This window comes from Arachis ipaensis, chromosome B4 (genome assembly GCF_059453495.1).
Source record: "Arachis ipaensis isolate K30076 ecotype BB chromosome B4, ASM5945349v1, whole genome shotgun sequence".
Classification (NCBI taxonomy): domain Eukaryota; kingdom Viridiplantae; phylum Streptophyta; class Magnoliopsida; order Fabales; family Fabaceae; genus Arachis; species Arachis ipaensis.
In genome coordinates, this window is record NC_142439.1 from 26,679,136 (window position 1) to 26,703,249 (window position 24,114).

General features: G+C 38.8%; 1 protein-coding gene and 1 non-coding gene across 2 annotated transcripts; both read right to left on the bottom strand.

Annotated features, from left to right (window-relative positions):
• Positions 1-9,495: 9,495 nt before the first annotated feature.
• Positions 9,496-9,603, bottom strand: LOC148566993 (small nucleolar RNA R71). The gene has a single exon (XR_015883094.1). It is a non-coding gene; the product is annotated as a small nucleolar RNA R71 (small nucleolar RNA).
• A 13,425-nt stretch (positions 9,604-23,028) lies between these two features.
• Positions 23,029-24,075, bottom strand: LOC148566994 (uncharacterized). The gene is made up of 2 exons (XM_088484505.1): positions 23,613-24,075; positions 23,029-23,144 (listed from the first exon to the last, which is right to left on the bottom strand). Exons 1-2 carry the CDS (start codon positions 24,073-24,075, stop codon positions 23,029-23,031), a joined length of 579 nt encoding a protein of 192 aa, XP_088340631.1.
• Positions 24,076-24,114: the final 39 nt, after the last annotated feature.

A 24,114-nucleotide genomic window follows, 5' to 3' on the forward strand; every position in this document is an offset into this window, starting at 1 on the left:
TAATTGAGTTTTTCTATTTGAGTTTAGTTTCATATTTTAAGTTTGGTGTCAATTGCATGTTTTTATTTTCTTTTAAATTTTCGAATTTGTGTTCATTGTTCTTTCTTAATCTTCAAGTTGTTCTTGCTATTTTTCTTGTTTGATATTTAGTTTTTCCTGTTCTGTGTATTTTCTTATTTTTCTTGTGCGTTTTCAAATCATCAGCAAAAAAAAAAAATTTATATACATTAAATACCTTTTTTTTTAAAAAAAAAAGCACTTTAAATTTATACCTCAGTTGGCTAGAGCGTTGTGCTTATGTTCTTAGTAATTGGGTATCTTCCTTTTAAAATTTTTTCAAAAATAATTTTTCTTTGACTAAATCTTGTGTTAAACTTTTAAGTTTGGTGTTCTCTTGTTATTTTTCTTTAATTTTCGAAAATTTATTTTTGGTTTTCTAAAAATTTTAAGTTTGGTGTTCTTTGTGTTTTTATTTTCTTAAAAATTTCCAAAAATTGTTCTTGGTGTTCATCTTGATCTTCAAAGTGTTCTTGGTATTCATCTTAACATTCAAAGTTTTCTTACTCGTTTTCTTTATTTTGATCTAAAAATTCTAAGTTTGGTGTCAGTTTGTTGTTTTTCTCTTTCCTTATTGAATTCAAAAATATCTTTTCCCTTTATTTTAATTGATTTTTTGAATTTTCTTTTTAAAAATTCAGATTTTATTTTAAAATTTTTATATTTTCTTATCTTAAGTTTTAAAATTTCAAAATTCAAATCTTTTTAAAAAAAATCATATCTTTTTTAAAAACTTATCTTATCTTATTTCAAATTTCAAATTTCAACTTCCAAAATTCAAAATTCAAAATTTCAAATTTCAAATTTAAAATTTCAAATTTCAAATTTCAAAATTTAATTTTCAAATTTAAAATTTAATTTTCAAAACTTTTTAATTTAAATTCCTTATCTTCTCTTACCTAGCTTATCTTATCTTTTCTAATCTCAAATCTTAAAATCAAATCTTTTTCATATCTTTTCTTTATTTTATTTTATTTTCTTACAAGTATCTTTAATTTTAAGACATATCTTTTTCAAAACTTCCTAACCAATTTCTCTCTCTTCATTTTTCGAAAATCCTTACCCTTTATTTTTCAAATCTTTTGAATTAATTAATTATTTTAGTTTTCAATTTCCTTTTAATTTTTGAACTTATATTCAAATTTTGACTCATTTTATTTTATTTTAATTTCGATTTCCAAAAAAAAAAAATTTTTTTTACAATCCACATCATCTCCTTTTCTCCATCATGGACAAAAGTGGAAATGAACAGTCCAGAAGGACTCTGGGGTCATATGCTAACCCCATTACTGCTGCATACGGGAGTAGTATCTGTATACCTCCTATCAAGGCAAGCAGTTTTGAGCTAAATCCTTAGCTCATTGTCATGGTGTAGCAAAATTGCCAGTATTCCGGTCTTCTACAGGAAGAACCTACTGAGTTTCTGGCACAATTCTTGTAAATTGCTGACACAGTATATGACAAGGAGGTAGATCAGGATGTATACAGGCTGTTACTGTTTCTGTTTGCTGTAAAAGATCAAGCTAAAAGGTGGTTAAATAACCAACCCACAACAAGCATAAGAACATGGAAACAGTTATCAGACAAATTTCTGAATCAATATTTTCCTCCAAAAAGGATGACACAGCTAAGGCTGGACATCCAAGGCTTTAAACAAGAGGATGATGAATCCCTTTATAATGCCTGGGAGAGGTACAGACGGATGCTAAGGAAATGCCCCTCTGAAATATTTTCAGAGTGGGTGCAATTAGACATCTTCTACTATGGGCTTACAGAAAGAGCTCAGATATCTCTAGTCCACTCAGCTGGTGGATCTATACACATGAGAAAAACTATTGAAGAGGCTCAAGAGCTTATTGATATAGTTGCCATAAATCAGCATCTGTGCATAAGTAGTGGGTCCTCTATAAAAGAAGAAGCCAAGGCAGTGTTTACTGAACTTGGTCCTCCAGAACAAGTTGCTGAACTCAATCAACAGTTGTGTTTTCTAACAAAACAGCTGGCAGAATTCAAAGAGATGCTACAAGACACTAAAAATGCTAATAAAAATATGGAAGCACAATTGAATCAGACAAAACAGCAGTTATCAAAGTAGATAACAGAAGAGTGCCAGGCAGTTCAATTAAGAAGTGGAAAAACATTAAATACCTCACTTCAGAGCAGCAGAAAGCCAAGAAAAGAACAACTGATAGAGGATGAGCAAAATATTATCCAAAATCCCTCTGAGGACAGTAAGAGCCCAGAGAGGAACAACTCTGGCGTTCAAACGCCAGAAAAGGATGCAAAGTTGGCGTTAAACGCCCAACCTACGCGCAGTTCTGGCGTTCAAACGCCAGAAACAGGCAAGGAGCTGGTGTCAAACGCCCAATGGAAGCTCAGTTCTGGCATTCAAATACCAGTGAGGGATCAGACACACACAAGTGCTGATAGCAACCCCTCTAAGAAGGCTTCTCCAACCACCTCTGTAGGAAATAAACCTGTAGCAACCAAGGTTGAGGAATACAAAGCCAAGATGCCTTATCCTCAAAAACTCTGCCAAGAAGAGCAGGATAAGCAATTTGCTCGCTTTGCAGACTATCTCAGGACTCTTGAAATAAAGATTCCGTTTGCAGAGGTACTTGAGCAAATACCCTCTTATGCCAAGTTCATGAAAGAGATCTTGAGTCATAAGAAGGATTGGAGAGAAACTGAAAGAGTTCTCCTCACTGAGGAATGCAGTGCAGTCATTCTGAAAAGCTTCCCAGAAAGTCTTAAAGATCCCGGGAGCTTTATGATACCATGCATATTAGAGGGTGATTGCACCAAGATAGCTTTATGTGATCTTGGGGCAAGCATCAACCTAATACCTGCATCCACTATCAGAAAGCTTGGTTTAACTGAAGAAGTCAAACCAACCAGGATATGTCTCCAACTTGCTGATGGCTCCATTAAATACCCATCAGGCATGATTGAAGACATGATTGTCAGGGTTGGGCCATTCGCCTTTCCCACTGACTTTGTAGTGCTGGAAATGGAGGAGCACAAGAGTCCCACTCTCATTCTAGGAAGACCTTTCCTAGCAACTGGACGAACTCTCATTGATGTCCAAAAGGGGGAAGTAACCCTAAGAGTCAATGAGGATGAGTTTAAGTTAAATGCTGTCAAAGCCATGCAGCATCCAGACACACCAAAAGACTGCATGAAAGTTGATCTTATTGACTCTTTGGTAGAGGAGATCAACATGGCTGAGAGTCTCGAATCATAGGTGGAAGACATCTTTAAAGATGTTCAACCTGATCTGGAGGATTCAGAGGAATTGAAAGAGCCTCTGAAACTTCCTCAGGAAGAGGAAAAACCTCCTAAACCCGAGCTCAAACCATTACCACCATCCCTGAAATATGCATTTCTGGGAGAAGGTGACACTTTTCCGGTGATCATAAGCTCTGCTTTAAATCCCCTGAAAGAGGAAGCGCTACTTCAAGTGCTAAGAACACACAAGACAGCTCTTGGGTGGTTCATAAGTGACCTTAAGGGCATCAGCCCAGCAAGATGCATGCACAAGATCCTATTGGAGGACGATGCTAAGCCAGTGGTTCAACCACAGAGGCGGCTAAATCCAGCCATGAAGGAAGTGGTGCAGAAAGAGGTCACCAAGTTACTAGAGGCTGTGATTATTTATCCTATTTCTGATAGCCTTTGGGTGAGCCCTGTCCAAGTTGTCCCCAAAAAGGGAGGCATGACAGTGGTTCATAATGAAAAAAATGAACTGGTTCCTACAAGAACAGTTACAGGGTGGCGCATGTGTATTGACTACAGAAGGCTCAATACAGCCACCAGAAAGGATCATTTTCCTTTACCATTCATAGACTAGATGCTAGAAAGACTAGTAGGTCATGATTATTACTGCTTTTTGGATGGCTATTCAGGCTACAACCAAATTACAGTAGATCCCCAGGATCAAGAGAAAACAACATTCACATGTCCATCTGGAGTATTTACCTACAGAAGGATGCCATTTGGGCTGTGTAATGCGCCTGAAACCTTTCAGAAATGCATGCTCTCTATTTTCTCTGATATGGTGGAAAAATATCTGGAAGTCTTCATGGATGACTTCTCAGTATATGGAGACTCATTCAGCTCCTGTCTTGATCACCTGACACTGGTTCTGAAAAGATGCCAAGAGACTAACCTGGTTTTAAACTGGGAAAAATGTCACTTTATGGTGACTGAAGGGATTGTCCTTGGGCACAATATTTCGAACAAGGGAATAGAGGTGGATCAAGCTAAGGTAGAGGTAATTGAAAAATTACCACCACCTGCCAATGTTAAGGCAATCAGAAGCTTTCTAGGGCATGCAGGATTTTATAGGAGGTTTATAAAGGATTTTTCAAAAATTACAAAACCTCTGAGCAATCTGCTAGCTGCTGACACGCCATTTGTGTTTGACACAGAGTGTCTGCAGGCGTTTGAAACTCTGAAAGCTAAGCTGGTCACAGCACCAGTTATTTCTGCACCAGATTGGACATTACCATTTGAACTAATGTGTGATGCCAGTGACCATGCCATTGGTGCAGTACTGGGACAGAGGCATAACAAGCTTTTGCATGTCATTTATTATGCTAGTCGTGTTTTAAATGATGCCCAGAAAAATTACACAACCACAGAAAAAGAATTGCTTGCAGTGGTTTATGCCATTGACAAGTTTAGATCATACTTATTAGGATCAAAAGTCATTGTGTATACTGACCATGTTGCTCTTAAATATCTACTCACAAAGCAGGATTCAAAACCCAAGCTCATAAGATGGGTGTTGCTTCTGCAAGAGTTTGATATAGAAATAAGAGACAGAAAAGGGACAGAGAACCAAGTGGCTGATCATCTGTCCCGGATAGAGCTAGTAGAAGGGATGTCCTTCCCCTCTATTGAGATCTCTGAAACCTTTCCGGATGAGCAACTATTTGCCATCCAGCAAACACCATGGTTTGCAGACATTGCAAACTATAAAGCTGCAAGATTCATACCCAAGGAGTACAGCAAGCAACAAAAGAAAAAATTAATTACTGATGCAAAGTACTACCTGTGGGATGAACCATATCTCTTTAAGAGATGTGCAGACGGAATAATCCGTAGGTGTGTGCCTAGAGAAGAAGCATAGAAGATCCTATGGCATTGTCATGGATCACAATATGGAGGACATTTCGGAGGTGAGCAAACAGCCACAAAAGTCCTCCAATGTGGCTTCTACTGGCCCACTCTCTATAAAGCCTCCCGAGAGTTTGTGCGTAACTGTGACAGGTGCCAGAGAACTGGTAATCTGCCTCACAGTTATGCCATGCCTCAGCAAGGAATCTTAGAGATGAGTTGTTTGACGTATGGGGTATTGACTTTATGGGGCCTTTCCCACCATCATACTCAAACACTTATATTCTGGTGGCAGTCGACTATGTATCCAAATGGGTAGAGGCCATTGCCACACCCACTAATGATACTAAGACAGTGCTGAAGTTCCTCCAGAAACATATCTTCAGCAGGTTTGGTGTCTCTAGAGCATTTATGAGCGGATAATTTATATGCTTTTTGGCATTATTTTTAGTATATTTTTAGTATGTTTTAGTTAGTTTTTATTAGTTTTTATTTAAAAATCATATTTCTGGACTTTACTATGAGTTTGTGTATTTTTTTGTGATTTCAGGTATTTTCTGGCTGAAATTGAGGGACCTGAGCAAAAATCTGATTCAGAGGCTGAAAAAGGACTGCAGATGCTGTTGGATTCTGACCTCCCTGCACTCGAAGTGAATTTTCTGGAGCAACAGAAGCCCAATTGGCGCGCTCTCAATTGCTTTGGAAAGTAGACATCCTGGGCTTTCCAGCAATATATAATAGTTTTTACTTTGCCCAAGATTTGATGGCCCAAACCGGCGTTCCAATTCAGCTTAAGAATTCTGGCGTCAAAACGCCAGAACTGGCACAAAAGCTGGAGTTAAACGCCCAAACTGGAACAAAAGCTGGCGTTTAAGTCCAATTAAAGTCTCTACATGTGAAAGCTTTAATGCTCAGCCCAAGCACACACCAAGTGGGCCCGGAAGAAGATTTCTGCATTAATTACTTATTTCTGTAAACCCTAGGCTACTAGTTCTCTATAAATAGGACCTTTTACTATTGTATTTTTATCTTGGTTCTTGAGGTTCCCTCTCTGGGGCCGAAGTCAATGACCACCATTATCACTTTTGTATTTTCAACGGTGGAGTTTTTACACACTATAGATTAAGGTGTGGAGCTCTGCTGTTCTTCATGAATTAATGCAAAGTACTACTGTTTTTCTATTCAATTCACGCCTACTTCTTCTCTAAGATATTCATTCGCACTCAAGAACATGATGAATGTGATGATTATGTGACACTCATCACCATTCTCACCTATGAACGCATGCCTGACAACCACTTCCGTTCTAAATGCAAACAAGCTTGAATGTGTATCTCTTGGGTTTCTAATCTAAGATTAGAACCTTCGTGGTATAGGCTAGAATTATTGGCGGCCATTCCTGAGATCCAGAATGTCTAAACCTTATCTGTGGTATTCTGAGTAGGATCTGGAAAGGGATGACTGTGAAGAGCTTCAAACTCGCGAGTGTTGGACGTGTGACAGACACAAAAGGATCAATGCATCCTATTCCAACATGATCGAGAACCGACAGATGATTAGCCGTGCGGTGACAGCGTGCGTAGAACATTTTCACTGAGAGGACGGGAAGTAGCCATTGACAACGGTGATGCCCAACATAAAGCTTGCCATGGAAAGAAGTATGAATGATTGGATGAAGGCAATAGGAAAGCAGAAGTTTAGGGGGAACAAAGCATCTTCATACGCCTATTTGAAATTCTCACCAATGAATTACATAAGTATCTCTATCTTTATTTTATGTTTTATTCATCTTTTAATTATCAATCCTCCATAACCATTTGAATTCGCCTGACTGAGATTTACAAGATGACCATAGCTTGCTTCAAGCCGACAGTCTCCGTGGGATCGACCCCTTACTCGCGTAAGGTTTATTACTTGGACGACCCAGTGCACTTGCTGGTTAGTTGTGCGGAGTTGTGATAAAGAGTTGAGATTACAATTGTGCGTACCAAGTTGTTGGCGCCATTGATGATCACAATTTTGTGCACCAAGTTTTTGGCACCAGTTTGGACAACTGACGGTTTATCTTGTTGCTTAGATTAGGTAATTTTAATTTTTATTTTCGAAAATTTTTTTAATACAAAAAAAAAGAAATTTTTTTTCTATTTTGTTCTTCAGAGTTTTTAAGAATGAATTCTAGAGTTTCATGATGATCTGTTGAAGTCTGGCTGGCTGTGAAGCCATGTCTAATCTTATTGGACCGAGGTTTCAACTTATCATCACAAGAGCTTGTTGATTTCTATCAATTTTGCTGTTGTTAGCAATGATCTGCTAAAGCTTGGCTGGCCATTGGCCATGTCTAGTGTTTTGGACCGGAGCTTTCATTGAAAGCTTGGCTGGCTAGTAAGCCATGTCTAATTCCTGGACCGGAGTCTTAGACTAGCATTGCAATGATTCCTGGAACTCTTATTAAAAATTTTGAACCCCTTTATTTTCTTTTCCACTCAATTTTCAAAAAATCACAAAAAAATTTATAAAACCATAAAAATAAAAAATATTTTATGTCTCTTGTTTGAGTCTAGTGTCTAATTTTAAAGTTTAGTGTCAATTGCATGTTTCTATTCTTCTTGCATTTTTCAAATATATGCATTATGTTCTTCATTGATCTTCAAGTTGTTCTTGATGATTTCCTAGTTCTGATCTTTAAATTCTCTTGTTTTGTGTATTTTGTTGTTTCTTACATGTATTTTCAAATTGTTATAGTCCTTAGTATACAAACTTCTAAGTTTGGTGTCTTGCATGCATTGTTTATTTGATCTTAGTTGCATTTTTTATTGTTTCTCATCATTAAAAATTCAAAAATATTTTCAAAATTGTGTCTTTTCAAGTCAATAATACAGAGAATTGAAGATTCAGAATATTCAGTAGAGGAATTAAACAGAAAAAGCTGGACGTTCAAAACACCCAGTGAAGAAGGAAAACTAGCGTTTAAACGCCAGCCAGGATACCTGGTTGGGCGTTAAACGCCCAAAAAGGTAGCATTTTGGGCGTTAAACGCCAGAATGGATGCCATTCTGGGTGTTTAACGCCAGGATGACATAAGAGGGAAGATTTTGTTTTTAATTCAAATGTTTTTTCAAGTTTTCATAATTCTTCAAAATTAAATCTTTTCCAAATCATATATTTTCAATCATATCTTTTCAAAATCAATTTCTTTTCAATTTTTTTATTTATTACTATTTTCGAAAATTCTTGCTACAATTAATAATTTAATTCAAAATTTTCTAGTTGTTACTTGCCTATTAAGAAAGGATCAAAAGTTTTAACTCTAGAATCATATCTTCTAATTTCTTGTTAGTCAAGTAATCAACTTTAATTTTAAAACTTTCTGTTTTTATATTGATTTTCAATCATATCTTCTCAATCATATCTTTTCAATCACATCTTTTTCAAAATTAAGTTTCAATCATATCTTTTTGATTTCTAATTTCAAAATCTTTTTCAAAAATCACTTAATTTCTTTCCCAATCTTAATTTTCGAAAAACCTTTACCAAATTTTCAAAATTTCTTTTAATTATTTCAAAATCTTTTACTTTAATTTCGAAAATTCTTCCCCTCTTCTCACATCCTTCTATTTAAGGACTAACACTCCTTCACTATCAACAATTCGAACTCTATCCCTCTTGATAAGTTCGAATTCTTCTCTTTCTACCTCCTCCTTCTATTTTTCTTTTCCTCTGACACCTCAAGGAATCTCTATACTGTGACATAGAGGATTCCATACTTTCTTCTTCTCTCTTTCATATGAGCAGGAGTAAGGACAAAGACATTCTGGTTGAGGCTGATCCTGAACCCGAAAGGACCTTGAAGAGAAAGCTGAGAGAAGCTAAAGTACAACTCTCTGTAGAGGACCTAACAGAGCTTTTCAAACAAGAAGAAGCCATGGCAGCCGAAAACACCAACAATGCAAGGAAGGTGCTTGGTGACTTTACTGCACCTACTCCTGACTTCTATGGGAGAAGCATCTCTATCCCTGCCATTGGAGCAAATAATTTTGAGCTTAAACCTCAATTAGTTTCTCTAATGCAACATAATTGCAAGTTTCATGGACTTCCATTGGAAGATCCTCATCAGTTCTTAGCTGAATTCTTGCAAATCTGTGACACTGTCAAGACTAATGGGGTTGATCCCAAGGTCTACAAGCTTATACTTTTTCCCTTTGCTGTAAGAGACAGAGCTAGAACATGGTTGGATTCACAACCTAAAGAAAGCCTGAACTCTTGGAAAAGCTAGTTAATGCCTTCTTGACAAAGTTCTTTCCACCTCGAAAATTGAGCAAACTTAGAGTGGAAGTCCAAACCTTCAGACAGAAGGAAGGTGAATCCTTCTATGAAGCATGGGAAAGATACAAGCACTTAATCAGAAGGTGTCCTTCTGACATGCTTTCAGAATGGAGCATCATATGTATCTTCTATGATGGTCTGTCTGAACTGTCCAAAATGTCATTGGACAGCTCTGCTGGAGGATCTCTTCATCTGAAGAAGATGCCTGCAGAAGCTCAGAAACTCATTGAAATGGTTGCAAATAACCAATTCATCTACACCTCTGAAAGGAATCCTGTGAATAATGGGACAAATCAGAAGAAAGGAGTTCTTGAGATTGATACTCTGAATGCCATACTGGCTCAGAAGAAAATATTGACTCAACAAGTCAATATGATTTCTCAGAGTCTGTCTAGAATGCAAGCAGCAATAGGTAGTACCAAAGAAGCTTCATTTGAAGAAGAAGCTTATGATCCTGAGAACCCAGCAATGGAAGAGGTGAATTACATGGGAGATTCCTATGGAAACACTTACAATCCTTCATGGAGAAATCATCCAAATCTCTCATGGAAGGACCAACAGAGGCCTCAACAAGGCTTCAATAACAATAATGGTGGAAGAAACAGGTTTAGCAATAGCAAGCCTTTTCCATCATATTCTCAGCAACAGACAGAGAATTCTAAGTAGAGCCATTCTGACTTAGCAACTGTAGTCTCTGATCTAATTAAAACCACTCAAAGTTTCATGACTGAAACAAGGTCCTCCATTAGAAATTTGGAGGCACAAGTAGGTCAGCTGAGTAAGAAAGTTACTGAACTCCCTCCTAGTACTCTTCCAAGCAATACAGAAGAGAATCCAAAAGGAGAGTGCAAGACCATCAACATGACCCATACGGCCAAACTTGGAGAGGAGGAAGAGGCAGTGATCTCCATTGAGGAAGACCTCATTGGACGTCCACTGGCCTCCAAGGAGTTCCCTCATGAGGAACCATGGGAATCTGAGGCTCACACAGAGACCATAGAGATTCCATTGAATTTATTCCTGCCATTCATGAGCTCTGATGAGTACTCTTCCTCTGAAGAGGATGAAGATGTTACTGAAGAGCAAGTTGCTAAGTACCTTGGAGCAATCATGAAGCTAAACGCTAAGTTATTTGGTAATGAGACTTGGGAAAATGAACCTCCATTGCTCACTAAAGGACTGGATGACTTGACTAGGCAAAAATTACCTCTGAAGAGACAGGATCCAGGGAAGTTCTCAATACCTTGTACCATAGGCATCATGACCTTTGAGAAGGCTTTGTGTGACCTAGGGTCAAGTATAAACCTCATGCCTCTCTGTATAATGGAGAAGCTAGGGATCATTGAGGAACAAGCTGCAAGAATCTCACTAGAGATGGCAGACAATTCAAGGAAACAAGCTTATGGACTTGTAGAGGATGTCTTGGTAAAGGTTGAAGACCACTACATCCCTGCTGATTTCATAATCCTAGACACTGGGAAGTGTATGGATGAATCCATCATCCTTGGTAGACCCTTCCTAGCCACAGCAAAAGCTGTGATTGATGTAGACAGAGGAGAATTAGTCCTTCAAGTGAATGAGGACTCCCTTGTGTTTAAGGCTCAAGGATCTCCCTCTGTAACCATAGAGAGGAAGCATGAAAAACTTTTCTCAATACAGAGTCAAACAAAATCCCCACATTCAAACTCTAAGTTTGGTGTTGGGAGGCCACAACCAAACTCTAAGTTTGGTGTTGAGAGGCCATCATCATGCTCTGAGTATCTGTGAGGCTCCATGAGAGCCCACTGTCAAGCTACTGACATTAAAGAAGCGCTTGTTGGGAGGCAACCCAATTTTATTTATTCTCCATTGTTATTTTATGTTTTCTGTAGGTTGATGATCATGTGAAGTCACAAAAATAATTGAAAAAGCAAAAACAGAAGGAAAAACAGTATTAAAAATAGAACACCCTGGAGGAGAAACTTACTGGCATTTAAACGCCAGTAAGGATAGCAGAATGGGCGTTAAACGCCCAGTCTGGCACCATTCTGGGCATTTAACGCCAGAAATGGGCACCAGACTGGCGTTTAATGCCAGGAATGGGCAAGAAGCTGGCGTTAAACGTCAGAAATGGGCAGCAGCCTGGCATTTAACGCCAGGATTGGCAGCAAGGGGCATTTTTGCACGCCACTTGGTGCAAGGATGAGATATCCTTGACACTTCAGGATCTGTGGACCCCACAGGATCCCCACCTACCCCACCTCTCTCTCTCTTCTTCACCCATTTCACCAATCACCTCAATACCTCTTCCCCAAAAACTCCTCACCTATCAAATCCCACCATTCTCTTCACCACTCACATCCATCCTTCATAAAACCCCACCTGCCTCACCATTCAAATTCAAACCACTTTCCTACCCAAACCCACCCATAATGGCCAAACCATACCCCCCTCTCCACTACTATATAAACCCATCTTCACTCCTTCATTTTCACACAACATATACACTACTTCTCTCCCTTGGCCGAAACACTAAGCCCCTTCCATCTCCTCTATTTCTTCTTCTTCTACTCTCTTCTTTTGCTCGAGGATGAGCAAACCTTCTAAGTTTAGTGTGGTAAAAGCGTTACTTTTTGTTTTTTCATAACCATTTATGGCACCTAAGGCCAGAGAAACCTCTAGAAAGAGGAAAGGGAAGGCAAAAGCTTCCACCTCCGAGTCATGGGAGATGGAGAGATTCATCTCAAGGGTGCACCAAGACCACTTCTATGAAGTTGTGGCCAAGAAGAAGGTGATCCCCGAGGTCCCTTTCAAACTCAAAAAGGGTGAATATCCGGAGATCCGACATGAGATTCGAAGAAGAGGTTGGGAAGTTCTCACCAACCCTATTCAACAAGTCGAAATCTTAATGGTTCAAGAGTCCTATGCCAATGCATGGATCACCAAGAACCATGATCAAAGTGTGAACCCGGACCCAAAGAATTGGCTTACAATGGTTAGGGGGAAATGCTTAGATTTTAGTCCGGAGAATGTAAGGTTGGCATTCAACTTGCCCATAATACAAGGAGATGCACACCCCTACACTAGAAGAGTCAACTTTGATCAAAGGTTGGACCAAGTCCTCATAGACATCTGTGAAGAGGGTGCTCAATGGAAGAGAGATTTAAGAGGAAAGCCGGTTCAACTAAGAAGGCATGACCTCAAGCCCGTGGCTAGGGGATGGTTGGAGTTCATCCAACGCTCAATCATTCTCACTAGCAACCGGTCTGAAGTTACTATAGACCGGGCTATCATGATCCATAGCATCATGACTAGAGAGGAAGTAGAAGTTCATGAGGTTATCTCCCAAGAACTCTACAAGGTGGCGGACAAGCCCTCTACCTTGGCAAGGTTAGCCTTCCCTCACCTTATTTGTCACCTCTGCTATTCAGCTGGAATTGACATAGAGGAAGACATCCTCATTGATGAGGATAAGCCCATCACTAAGAAAAGGATGGAGCAAATAAGAGAACCTCACCATGAGCATGAGGAAATTCCTCATCATGAAATCCCTGAGATGCCTCAAGGGATGCATTTTTCTCCACAAAACTATTAGGAGCAAATCAACACCTCCCTAGGAGAATTAAGTTCCAACATGGGGCAACTAAGGGTGGAGCACCAAGAGCATTCCATCCTCCTCCATGAAATTAGAGAAGACCAAAGAACCATGAGAGAGGAGCACCAAAGGCAAGGGAGAGACATTGAGGAGCTCAAGCACTCCATTAGATCTTCAAGAGGAAGAACAAGCCGCCATCACTAAGGTGGACCCGTTCTTTAATCTCCTTGTTCTTTATTTTCTGTTTTTCGAAAATTATGCTTTATGTTTATTTATATTTGTGTCTTTATTACATGATCATTAGTGTCTAAGTGTCTATGCCTTAAAGCTATGAAAATGAATCCATCACCTTTCTTAAATGAAAAATGTTTTTAATTAAAAAAGAAAAAGAAGTGCATGAATTTCGAATTTTAAAACAATTTAATTATTTTGATGTGGTGGCAATACTTTTGTCTTTCTGAATGAATGCTTGAATAGTGCATATTTTTGATATTGTTGATTCATGAATGTTAAAATTGTTGGCTCTTGAAAGAATGATGGAAAAGGAGAAATATTATTTGATAATCTGAAAAATCATAAAATTGATTCTTGAAGCAAGAAAAAGCAGTGAAAAGCTTGCAAAAAAAAGGATATATGCGAAAAAAAAGAGAAAAAGAAAAAGCAAGCAGAAAAACCCAATAACCCTTTAAACCAAAAGGCAAGGATAAAATAAAAAGGATCCAAGGCTTTGAGCATCAGTGGATTGGAGGGCCCACAGGAATAAAATCCTGGCCTAAGCAGCTAAACCAAGCTGTCCCTAACCATGTGCTTGTGGCGTGAAAGTGTCAAGTGAAAACTTGAGACTGAGCGGTTAAAGTCGTGGTCCAAAGCAAAAAGAGTGTGCTTAAGAACCCTGGACACCTCTCACTGGGGACTTTAGCAAAGCTGAGTCACAAACTGAAAAGGTTCACCCAGTCATGTGTCTGTGGCATTTATGTATCCGGTGGTAATACTGGAAAACAAAATGCTTAAGGTCACGGCTAAGACTCATAAAGTAGCTGTGTTCAAGAATCAATGTACTTAACTAGGAGAATCAATAACACTATCTGGATTCTGAGTTCCTATAGATGCCAATCATTCTGAACTTCAAGGGATAAAGTGAGATGCCAAAACTGTTCAGAAGCAAAAAGCTAAAAGCCCCGCTCATCTAATTAATACTGATCTTCATAGATGTTTTTGGAATTCATTGTACATTCTATTCTTTTTATCCTATATGATTTTCAGTTGCTTGGGGACAAGCAACAATTTAAGTTTGGTATTGTGATGAGCGGATAATTTATACGCTTTTTGGCATTGTTTTTAGTATGTTTTTAGTATGTTTTAGTTAGTTTTTATTATGTTTTTATTAGTTTTTATTTAAAAATTACATTTCTGGACTTTACTATGAGTTTGTGTATTTTTCTGTGATTTCAGGTATTTTCTGGCTGAAATTGAGGGACCTGAGCAAAAATCTGATTCAGAGGCTGAAAAAGGACTGCAGATGCTGTTGGATTATGACCTCCCTGCATTCGAAGTGGATTTTCTGGAGCTAAAAAAGCCCAATTTGCGCGCTCTCAATTGCGTTGGAAAGTAGACATCCTGGGCTTTCCAGCAATATATAATAGTCCATACTTTGCCCAAGATTTGATGGCCCAAATCGGCGTTCCAAGTCAGCTTAAGAATTCTGGCGTTAAAATGCCAGAACTGGCACAAAAGCTGGAGTTAAACGCCCAAACTGGCACAAAAGCTGGCGTTTAACTCCAAGAAAAGTCTCTACATGTGAAAGCTTTAATGCTCAGCCCAAGCACATACTAAGTGGGCCCGGAAGAAGATTTCTACATTAATTACTTATTTCTATAAACCCTAGGCTACTAGTTCTCTATAAATAGGACCTTTTACTATTGTATTTTCATCTTGGTTCTTGAGGTTCCCTCTCTGGGGCCGAAGCCAATGACCACCATTATCACTTTTGTATTTTCAACGGTGGAGTTTCTACACACCATAGATTAAGGTGTGGAGCTCTGCTGTTCTTCATGAATTAATGCAAAGTACTATTGTTTTTCTATTCAATTCACGCCTACTTCTTCTCTAAGATATTCATTCGCACTCAAGAACATGATGAATGTGATGATTATGTGACACTCATCACCATTCTCACCTATGAACGCGTGCCTGACAATCACTTCCGTTCTACATGCAAACAAGCTTGAATGTGTATCTCTTGGGTTTCTAATCTAAGATTAGAACCTTCGTGGTATAGGCTAGAATTATTGGCAGCCATTCTTGAGATCCGGAATGTCTAAACCTTGTCTGTGGTATTCTGAGTAGGATCTGGGAAGGGATGACTGTGACGAGCTTCAAACTCGCGAGTGTTGGGCGTGTGACAGACGCAAAAGGATCAATGGATCCTATTCCAACATGATCGAGAACTGACAGATGATTAGCCGTGCGGTGACAGCGTGCGTAGAACATTTTCACTGAGAAGACGGGAAGTAGCCATTGACAACGGTGATGCCCAACATAAAGCTTGCCATGGAAAGGAGTATGAATGATTGGATGAAGGCAATAGGAAAGCAGAAGTTTAGGGGGAACAAAGCATCTTCATATGTTTATCTGAAATTCTCACCAATGAATTATATAAGTATCTCTATTTTTATTTTATGTTTTATTCATCTTTTAATTATCAATCCTCCATGACCATTTGAATCCGCCTGACTGAGATTTACAAGATGACCATAGCTTGCTTCAAGCCGACAGTCTCCGTGGGATCGACCCTTACTCGTGTAAGGTTTATTACTTGGACGACCCAGTGCACTTGCTGGTTAGTTGTGCGGAGTTGTGATAAAGAGTTGAGATTACAATTGTGCGTACCAAGTTGTTGGCGCCATTGATGATCACAATTTCGTGCACCAAGCACTAATTAGTGATGGGGGCACTCACTTCTGCAACAAACAGCTTTACTCTGATATGGTCCGGTATGGAATTAGTCACAAGGTGGCAACTTCGTATCATCCACAGACAAATGGGCATGCTGAAGTCTCTAATAGAGAAATAAAAAGAATACTGGAACGAACTGTAAGTACCCGTAGAAAGGATTGGGCGAGAAGCTTGGATGATGCTCTGTGGGCTTACAGAACAGCATTCAAGACTCCTATAGGGATCTCTCCATACTAGCTTATGTATAGTAAGGCCTGTCATCTACCCGTGGAACTGGAGCATAAGGCCTACTGGGTAACCAGATTCCTAAACTTTGATGCCAAATTAGCTGGAGAAAAAAGATTGCTCCAGCTGAATGAGCTAGAGGAATTCAGACTCACTGCTTTCAAAAATGCCAAGCTTTACAAAGAAAAAGCAAAAAGGTGGCATGACAGAAAGCTGTCATCTAGAGTCTTTGAACCAGGACAGAAAGTTCTGTTGTTTAACTCTAGGCTCAGGCTATTTCCTGGAAAACTGAAATCCCGGTGGAGGGGACCATATGTGATTACAAGTGTGTCACCATATGGCTATGTGGAGCTTCAAGACATTGATTCTGATAAGAAGTTCATTGTTAATGGACAGAGAATCAAGCATTATCTTGAAGGCAATATTAAGCAAGAGTGCTCAAGGCTGAGGCTAGATTAAAAGCTCAGCAAGGTCCAGCTAAAGACAATAAAGAAGCACTTATTGGGAGGCAACCCAGTTTTTACTTATCTATGTTAATTTTCCGTTTTCCTTTTTTATTTTATGTTTTCTTTAGGATGATGATCATGTGGAGTCACAGAAATCAAAGCAAAATCAAAAATAGCATTAAAAACAGCTCACCCTGGAGGAAGAGCTTACTGGCATTTAAACGCCAGTAAGAAGTATTAGATTGGCGTTTAACGCCAGAAAGAAGCATCAAGCTAGCGTTAAACGCCAGAAACAAGCACCAAGTTGGTGTTTAATGCCAAGAAAGGGAGAAAAGCTGGCGTTTAACGCCAGAAACAAGCAGCAGTCTGGCGTTAAATGTCAGGATTGCACTCTAAGGGCGTTTTGCACGCCTCAATGGAGCAGGGATGCTAAGTCCTTGACCCCTCAAGATCTGTGGACCCCACAGGATCCCTACCTACCCCACCTTTTCTTCTCTCCTTTTCACACCTTTCCATAACACTCTTCTCCATACTCTCTTCACCACTCACACCCATCCATCATAAACCCCTCATACACACTATCACCCTCCCTTGGCCGAACCCACCACACATCTCCATCTCCTCATTTCTTTCTTCTTTTGCTCGAGGACGAGCAAACATTTTAAGTTTGGTGTGGAAAAAGCCCCGCTTTTTAATTTGCCATAACCATATGGCACCTTCCATGAGATTAAGGAAGAACAAAGAGCTATGAGGGAGGAGCAACAAAGGCAAGGAAGAGATATAGAGTAGCTCAAGAGCACCATTGGTTCTTCAAGAGGAAGAAGACGCCACCCTTACTAAGGTGGACCCGTTCCTTAATCTTCTTATCTTTTATTCTTTCTGTTTTTGCTCTCTGTGATTTATGTTTATTTATGTTTGTGTCTTTCTTACATGATCATTAGTGTCTAGTGTCTATGCCTTAAAGCTATGAATGTCCTATGAATCCATCACCGTTCTTAAATGAAAAATATTTTTAATCACAAAAGAACAAGAAGTACATGATTTTGAATTCATCCTTGAAATTAGTTTAATTATTTTGATGTGGTGACAATACTTTTTGTTTTCTGAATGAATGCTTGAACAGTGCATATGTCTTTTGAATTTGTTGTTTATAAATGTTAAATATGTTGGCTCTTGAAAGAATGATGAAAAAGGAGAAATGTTATTGATAATATGAAAAACCATAAAATTGATTCTTGAAGCAAGAAAAAGCAGTGAATACAAAATCTTGCGAAAAAAAAGAGAAGAGAAAAGAAAAATGGCGAAAAAAAAGAAGAAAGAAAAAGAAAAAGCAAGCAGAAAAAGCCAAAAGCTCTTTAAACCAAAAGGCAAGAGCAAAAAGCCAATAACCCTTAAAACCAAAAGGCAAGGGTAATAAAAAGGATCCAAGGCTTTGAGCATCAGTGGATAGGAGGGCCTAAAGGAATAAAATCCTGGCCTAAGCGGCTAAACCAAGCTGTCCCTAACCATGTGCTTGTGGCGTGAAGGTGTCAGGTGAAAACTTGAGACTAAGTGGTTAAAGTCGAGGTCCAAAACAAAAACGGAGTGTGCTTAAGAACCTTGGACACCTCTAATTGGGGACTCTAGCAAAGCTGAGTCACAATCTGAAAAGGTTCACCCAGTTATGTGTCTGTGGCATTTATGTATCCGGTGGTAATACTGGAAAACAAAGTGCTTAGGGCTACGGCCAAGACTCATAAAGTAGTTGTATTCAAGAATCAACATACTAAACTAGGAGAATCAATAACACTATCTAAATTCTAAGTTCCTATAGATGCCAATCATTCTGAACTTCAATGGATAAAGTGAGATGCCAAAACTATTTAAGAGGCAAAAAGCTACTAGTCCCGCTCATCTGATTGGAGCTAAGTTTCATTGATATTTTGGAATTTATAGTATATTCTCTTCTTTTTATCCTATTTGATTTTCAGTTGCTTGGGGACAAGTAAAAATTTAAGTTTGGTGTTGTGATGAGCGGATAATTTATACGCTTTTTGGCATTGTTTTTACAAAGTTTTTAGTATGATTTGATTAGTTTTTAGTATATTTTTATTAGTTTTTAAATAAAAATCACATTTCTGGACTTTACTATGAGTTTGTGTGTTTTTCTATGATTTCAGGTATTTTTTGGCTGAAATTGAGGGACCTGAGCAAAAATCTGATTCAGAGGCTGAAAAAGAACTGCAGATGCTGTTGGATTCTGACCTCCCTGCACTCAAAGTGGATTTTCTGGAGCTACAGGAGTCCAAATGACGCGCTCTCAATTGTGTTGGAAAGTAGACATCCAGGGCTTTCCAGCAATTAATAGTCCATACTTTTCCCGAGTTTAGACGACGCAAACTAGCGTTCAATGCCAGTTCTCTGCCCTATTCTGGCGTTAAACGCCAGAAACAGGTTACAACATGGCGTTTAACTCCAGAAACAGCCTAGGCACGTGTGAAGCTCAAGTCTCAGCCCCAGCATACACCAAGTGGGCCCCGGAAGTGGATTTCTGCACTATCTATCATAGTTTACTCAATTCCTGTAAACCTAGGTTACTAGTTTAGTATTTAAACAACTTTTAGAGATTTATTTTGTACCTCATGATATTTTTAGATCTGAACTTTGTACTCTTTGACGGCATGAGTCTCTAAACTCCATTGTTGGGGGTGAGGAGCTCTGCTGTGTCTCGATGAATTCATGCAATTATTTCTGTTTTCTATTCAAACACGCTTGTTTCTATCTAAGATGTTCATTTGCACTTCAATATGATGGATGTGATGATCCGTGACACTCATCACCATTATCAACCTATGAACGCGTGACTGACAACCACCTCCGTTCTACCTTCGATTGAATGAGTATCTCTTGGATTCCTTAATCATAATCTTTATGGTATAAGCTAGAATCCATTGGCAGCATTCTTGAGAATCTGGAAAGTCTAAACCTTTTCTGTGGTATTCCGAGTAGGATTTAGGGATTGAATGACTGTGATGAGCTTCAAACTCACAAGGGTTGGGCGTAGTGACAGACGCAAAAGGATCAATGGATCCTATTCCAACATGAGTGAGAACCGACAGATGAATAGCCGTGCGGTGACAGCGCACCTGGACCATTTTCACTGAGAGGACAGATGATAGCCATTGACAACGGTAATCCACTAACACACAGCTTGCCGTAGGAGGAACCTTGCGTGCGTGAAGAAGAAGACAGGGAGAAAGCAGAGATTCAGAAGACAAAGCATCTCCAAAACTCCAACATATTCTCCATTACTGCATAACAAGTATTTAATTCATGCTCTTTTATTTTTCGCAATCCAAACTGATAATTATAATTGATATCCTGACTAAGAATTACAAGATAACCATAGATTGCTTCAAGCCAACAATCTCCGTGGGATTCGACCCTTACTCACGTAAGGTATTACTTGGACGACCCAGTGCACTTGCTGGTTAGTTGTGCAGAGTTGTGAAAAGTGTGAATCACAATTTCGTGCACCACTTCACCAGCTCTTCGCATTCTTAACCAAGTCAATGATGAAATCATTGATGATCCTTATTTGCAAGTCAATGACACCAGAATCCTAATCCCTTTCACAATCGGTGCAGATACACATTGCTTTCTTGGACCGATTGAAACCCTTGAAAGAGAGAACAAAAAACTTTCTTTCTTCCCAAATGCTGAAGGGGAAGATTTATTGATAAACCAAGCTTTTAACATCTCTCACTTCATCAACCAAAAATCCTTCCAAAATAATCAAAAAATCAATCCTCGAGGGTTCGATTTCACAACTTGGTACCAACGCCTTGAACCCTCAAAGGGCGCTACCTGGGGAGCCCTTGGAATACAAGAACTACTAAGGCTGTCTCATTTTTCACTCACTACACATCCTTGGATGATCGGAGCAGTAACTTATTTCTGGAATAGGACTACCAACAACTTCCACCTTCCTTGCGGAATGATCGGAATGTCCCTCCTCGATGTGGCTGCCATCACAGGTCTCCCAATAAGTTCTCCAGATAGTACCCCTGACATACAATCTCAACATCAGTACAATGTTACCTTTAGCACTTCCTATAGTGAGTTCATTGCCCATAACATGGGTGAAGATGGTACAGAAATCACGGACAGTGAACATGTAGCCTTCTTATTTTACTGGCTGAATGCAGTTTTGTTCTGTTCCCGAAGCGTACAAATGTCAAAGCTCTTCCTTCCCTTGGCTGCTCTCCTACATGAAGGAAAAGCTCTCAACTTGGCTAAGCTTCTTCTGTGACACATTTTCGAAGAGCTTGGTCTGTTTGTCTGTGACCTTTGAGATAATAATATAATCAACACAGGAGGCCCACTCTGACTACTTCAATTATGGCTTAACGCCATTTTTGAAAATTTTACAACAAAACCTGAAGGTGAAAACACCGATAAACAACACATCGAGGGTTTTCGTTTGTCTAATTACAAACCCAATTTTCCAAACACCCAATCAGATGAAGACAGATTCTGGGCAGTTTTCTCTCTTTTTCATTCCTACAAAGATTTTGATAATGATCAACTTAATTTTACTCCTTTTTTGCGCCATAATTGCAGCCATGCCTGGTTTGATCGTTTGCTCTTTCCCAATACTAACGAGAAAAATGAACTTGCAAATCGAACTTGGGCAAACTTATTGGTTGTTCAAGTGATACCAATAGGGTTACCACAGTATAGGAAAGAAAGGTGCAAGATAACCCTGTATGCTCCTCATTTGACTGCAAGACAACTAAAATTTTCTCAAGCTATCCCAACTCCACAACCTCGACACAGTGATCCATTCTGTCACATTACTTTGACATCCCAAGAAGATTTCAACACTTATCTCTCAAAAAATCAAAAACAAAGAGACCGCTTCAACTTCTTGATTTATGAACGTAGTTCATTTATCACCAAATCTTGTTTCGAATGGTGGGCTGCTTATTATTCAAGGTACGCCCATACCGTAGAAGAAATTCAGCAAACTGCTGTTCGAATGGCTATCACTGAGAGTTCACCAAAAAGAACTCACAAAAGAAAGAATGATGCTACTCGACCACCACCACATAAGAGCAGAAGAACTCCTACCAGAACCTCTCGAAGAGTAATTCTTCTATTCATAACTCTATTTTTCAAACTCGAAATATCCTTCGAATTGTACACTTTTTTTAAACATAATTGATCCTGGGCTTTTAACAGTTAGTGCTGCAATCATCAAGCGAAAGCGCTGATGAGAGTGAACCAACCAATAAGGATTCTCTTGCTGCTTCCTCTCAATCAGAAGATGCAGCCGATTCTGATCCCGGTTCTCAGTTAATACTAAGATCCAGAATTCCTCAGGTAACACAATCATCATTACACACATCTTACTTAGTTTAAAAATAAATTTTAAACTCATAACTGTGTACCTTTTGTACTAGTCCATTAATGTTGCCCAATCAGCTTCTTCCACTGGAGCTCTTGATCAACCAATTCCCTGACAACAAAATGACCCAGAGCACTCCACATCACATGATTCGATTCAATTCACAGGGTCCCTACAATCAATTCCTGCTGCTCATCCACCTCTTCCTCACATAACACAGGTGATTGATCTGACAGCAAATATCTTGCAGCACTCTCCAGAAGAAACCCATAGACTTGAATCAATTTCACCGAATAATCAAGCTGCATTTTCTGAAGAGAACCAGGTGATTCTGGACTCTAATTCAGCTTCGAAAGCTGCTGATACCACCAATTCAGATTCTTCTCGGTCCAAGATGTTAGAAACTCCTCCAGAATTACAACCTAGTCTTTCACTCCAAGCTAATCTTCAAACTCCTTTTGGGCCAAGGCTTGAAATAGCAAGTGCTTCTACCACCACTACAAGTGCTTCCTTGGATAACTTGATTTCTATCTTAAATAAAGTTATCCAAGAAAATAAAATTTTAGTGCCTGTACCAGCGATCTTAAGACCTGCTACATCAAGGCCTTCAATTGAATTAGATCCTGATACTCGGGAACAACTTCGATCACTCATAAAGCTCTTGGATCATCCACCTACAACATGGGTTAATGATCCAATTCTTAACAAACTCCTGGCTGACCTTTTGAATTCTTCTTTTGAACTCCCAACTAATAGACCACATTCTACCTCAATTCAAGAATTCAAACAACTTCTCAATGAGAGTGTTTCATCTCAATTTCAACTCCAAGAAATTGAGAATGAAGAAGCTACAGCCAAATCCAATATAGAAAATTGCCTCGCAACTGCTCAACCAATCTAAGCTTCTCGTGAGGAATTTGATGTAAGAATCTCCCATGCTATTTCTGTTCAAGCTTTTCATGATCAAGAAAAAACAAGACTCGAGTCAGAATTAATTCAGATTCAAGAACAGCTTGCCACCATACGCCAAAGTCGAGCTGCCATAGCCACACCCCTAGCAATAGCCCAACAAGATCAACATCACCTTATTCAGGAACTTATCTCAATTGATACCAAATGGGGAGAATATGAAAATCAACTCGAGAAATCCAAGCCGATAAGTTCAAACAAATTGAAATGCTTTTGATTCTAGAGAACAAAAGGGGAAAGCTACGCTCCGATTTGGCAAAACTAGTGGCACCTTGAATTCCCTTTTTTTTATTTCTCATTTCATCTTTTGTAGCAACTTTCATCTTTTCTAGACATATGTATGTTGCATTTCTACTTTTGCCAACAGTAGTATTGCTTCAAGTATTTTCCATTAACCGAATTAATTATTCTTCCTGACTCAATATCTTTAATATGATAAGCATTTCCAAAATACATTCTAATTATTTGGAATGGGCCTCCCAAGTATGGGACCACTTACCAAGAAATCTCAATTTCTTTTCCATTGGCAAAATAATTTTCAAAACTAATTCACCTGTATTAAAAGACTTTTCCTTGATTCGATGATTATAACTTCGAGCAATACTTTCTTTTTGTCGAATCATATTATCAAGTGCCAAAATTCGTTCTGAGTCTAATTCATTCAACTCATCGAATATTGCATTCCAATAATCATCAACTGGTAAATCATTTTGTCTCGATACTCTCAAAGTATTCAAATTAATTTCTAATGGTAGTATTGCATCATGACCATACACTAGCTTAAATGGTGAAGTACATGTCGAACCCCTTGGTGAATTTCGATAAGCCCATAACACTTGGCTCAAAGTTTCATGCCATGTTCGAGGCCTATTTCCAATATGCTTTTTAATCAAACTTATCAAAATTTTATTTGCTGCTTCTACCTGCCCATTAGCATGTGCATAATAGGGAGTCGAAGTAATCATATTGATATTCCTTGAAGCTGCAAAACTTTTCACCCGCTGACCAGTAAACATTGTTCCTTGATCAGTACTTAACGTTTGAGGAATTCCAAA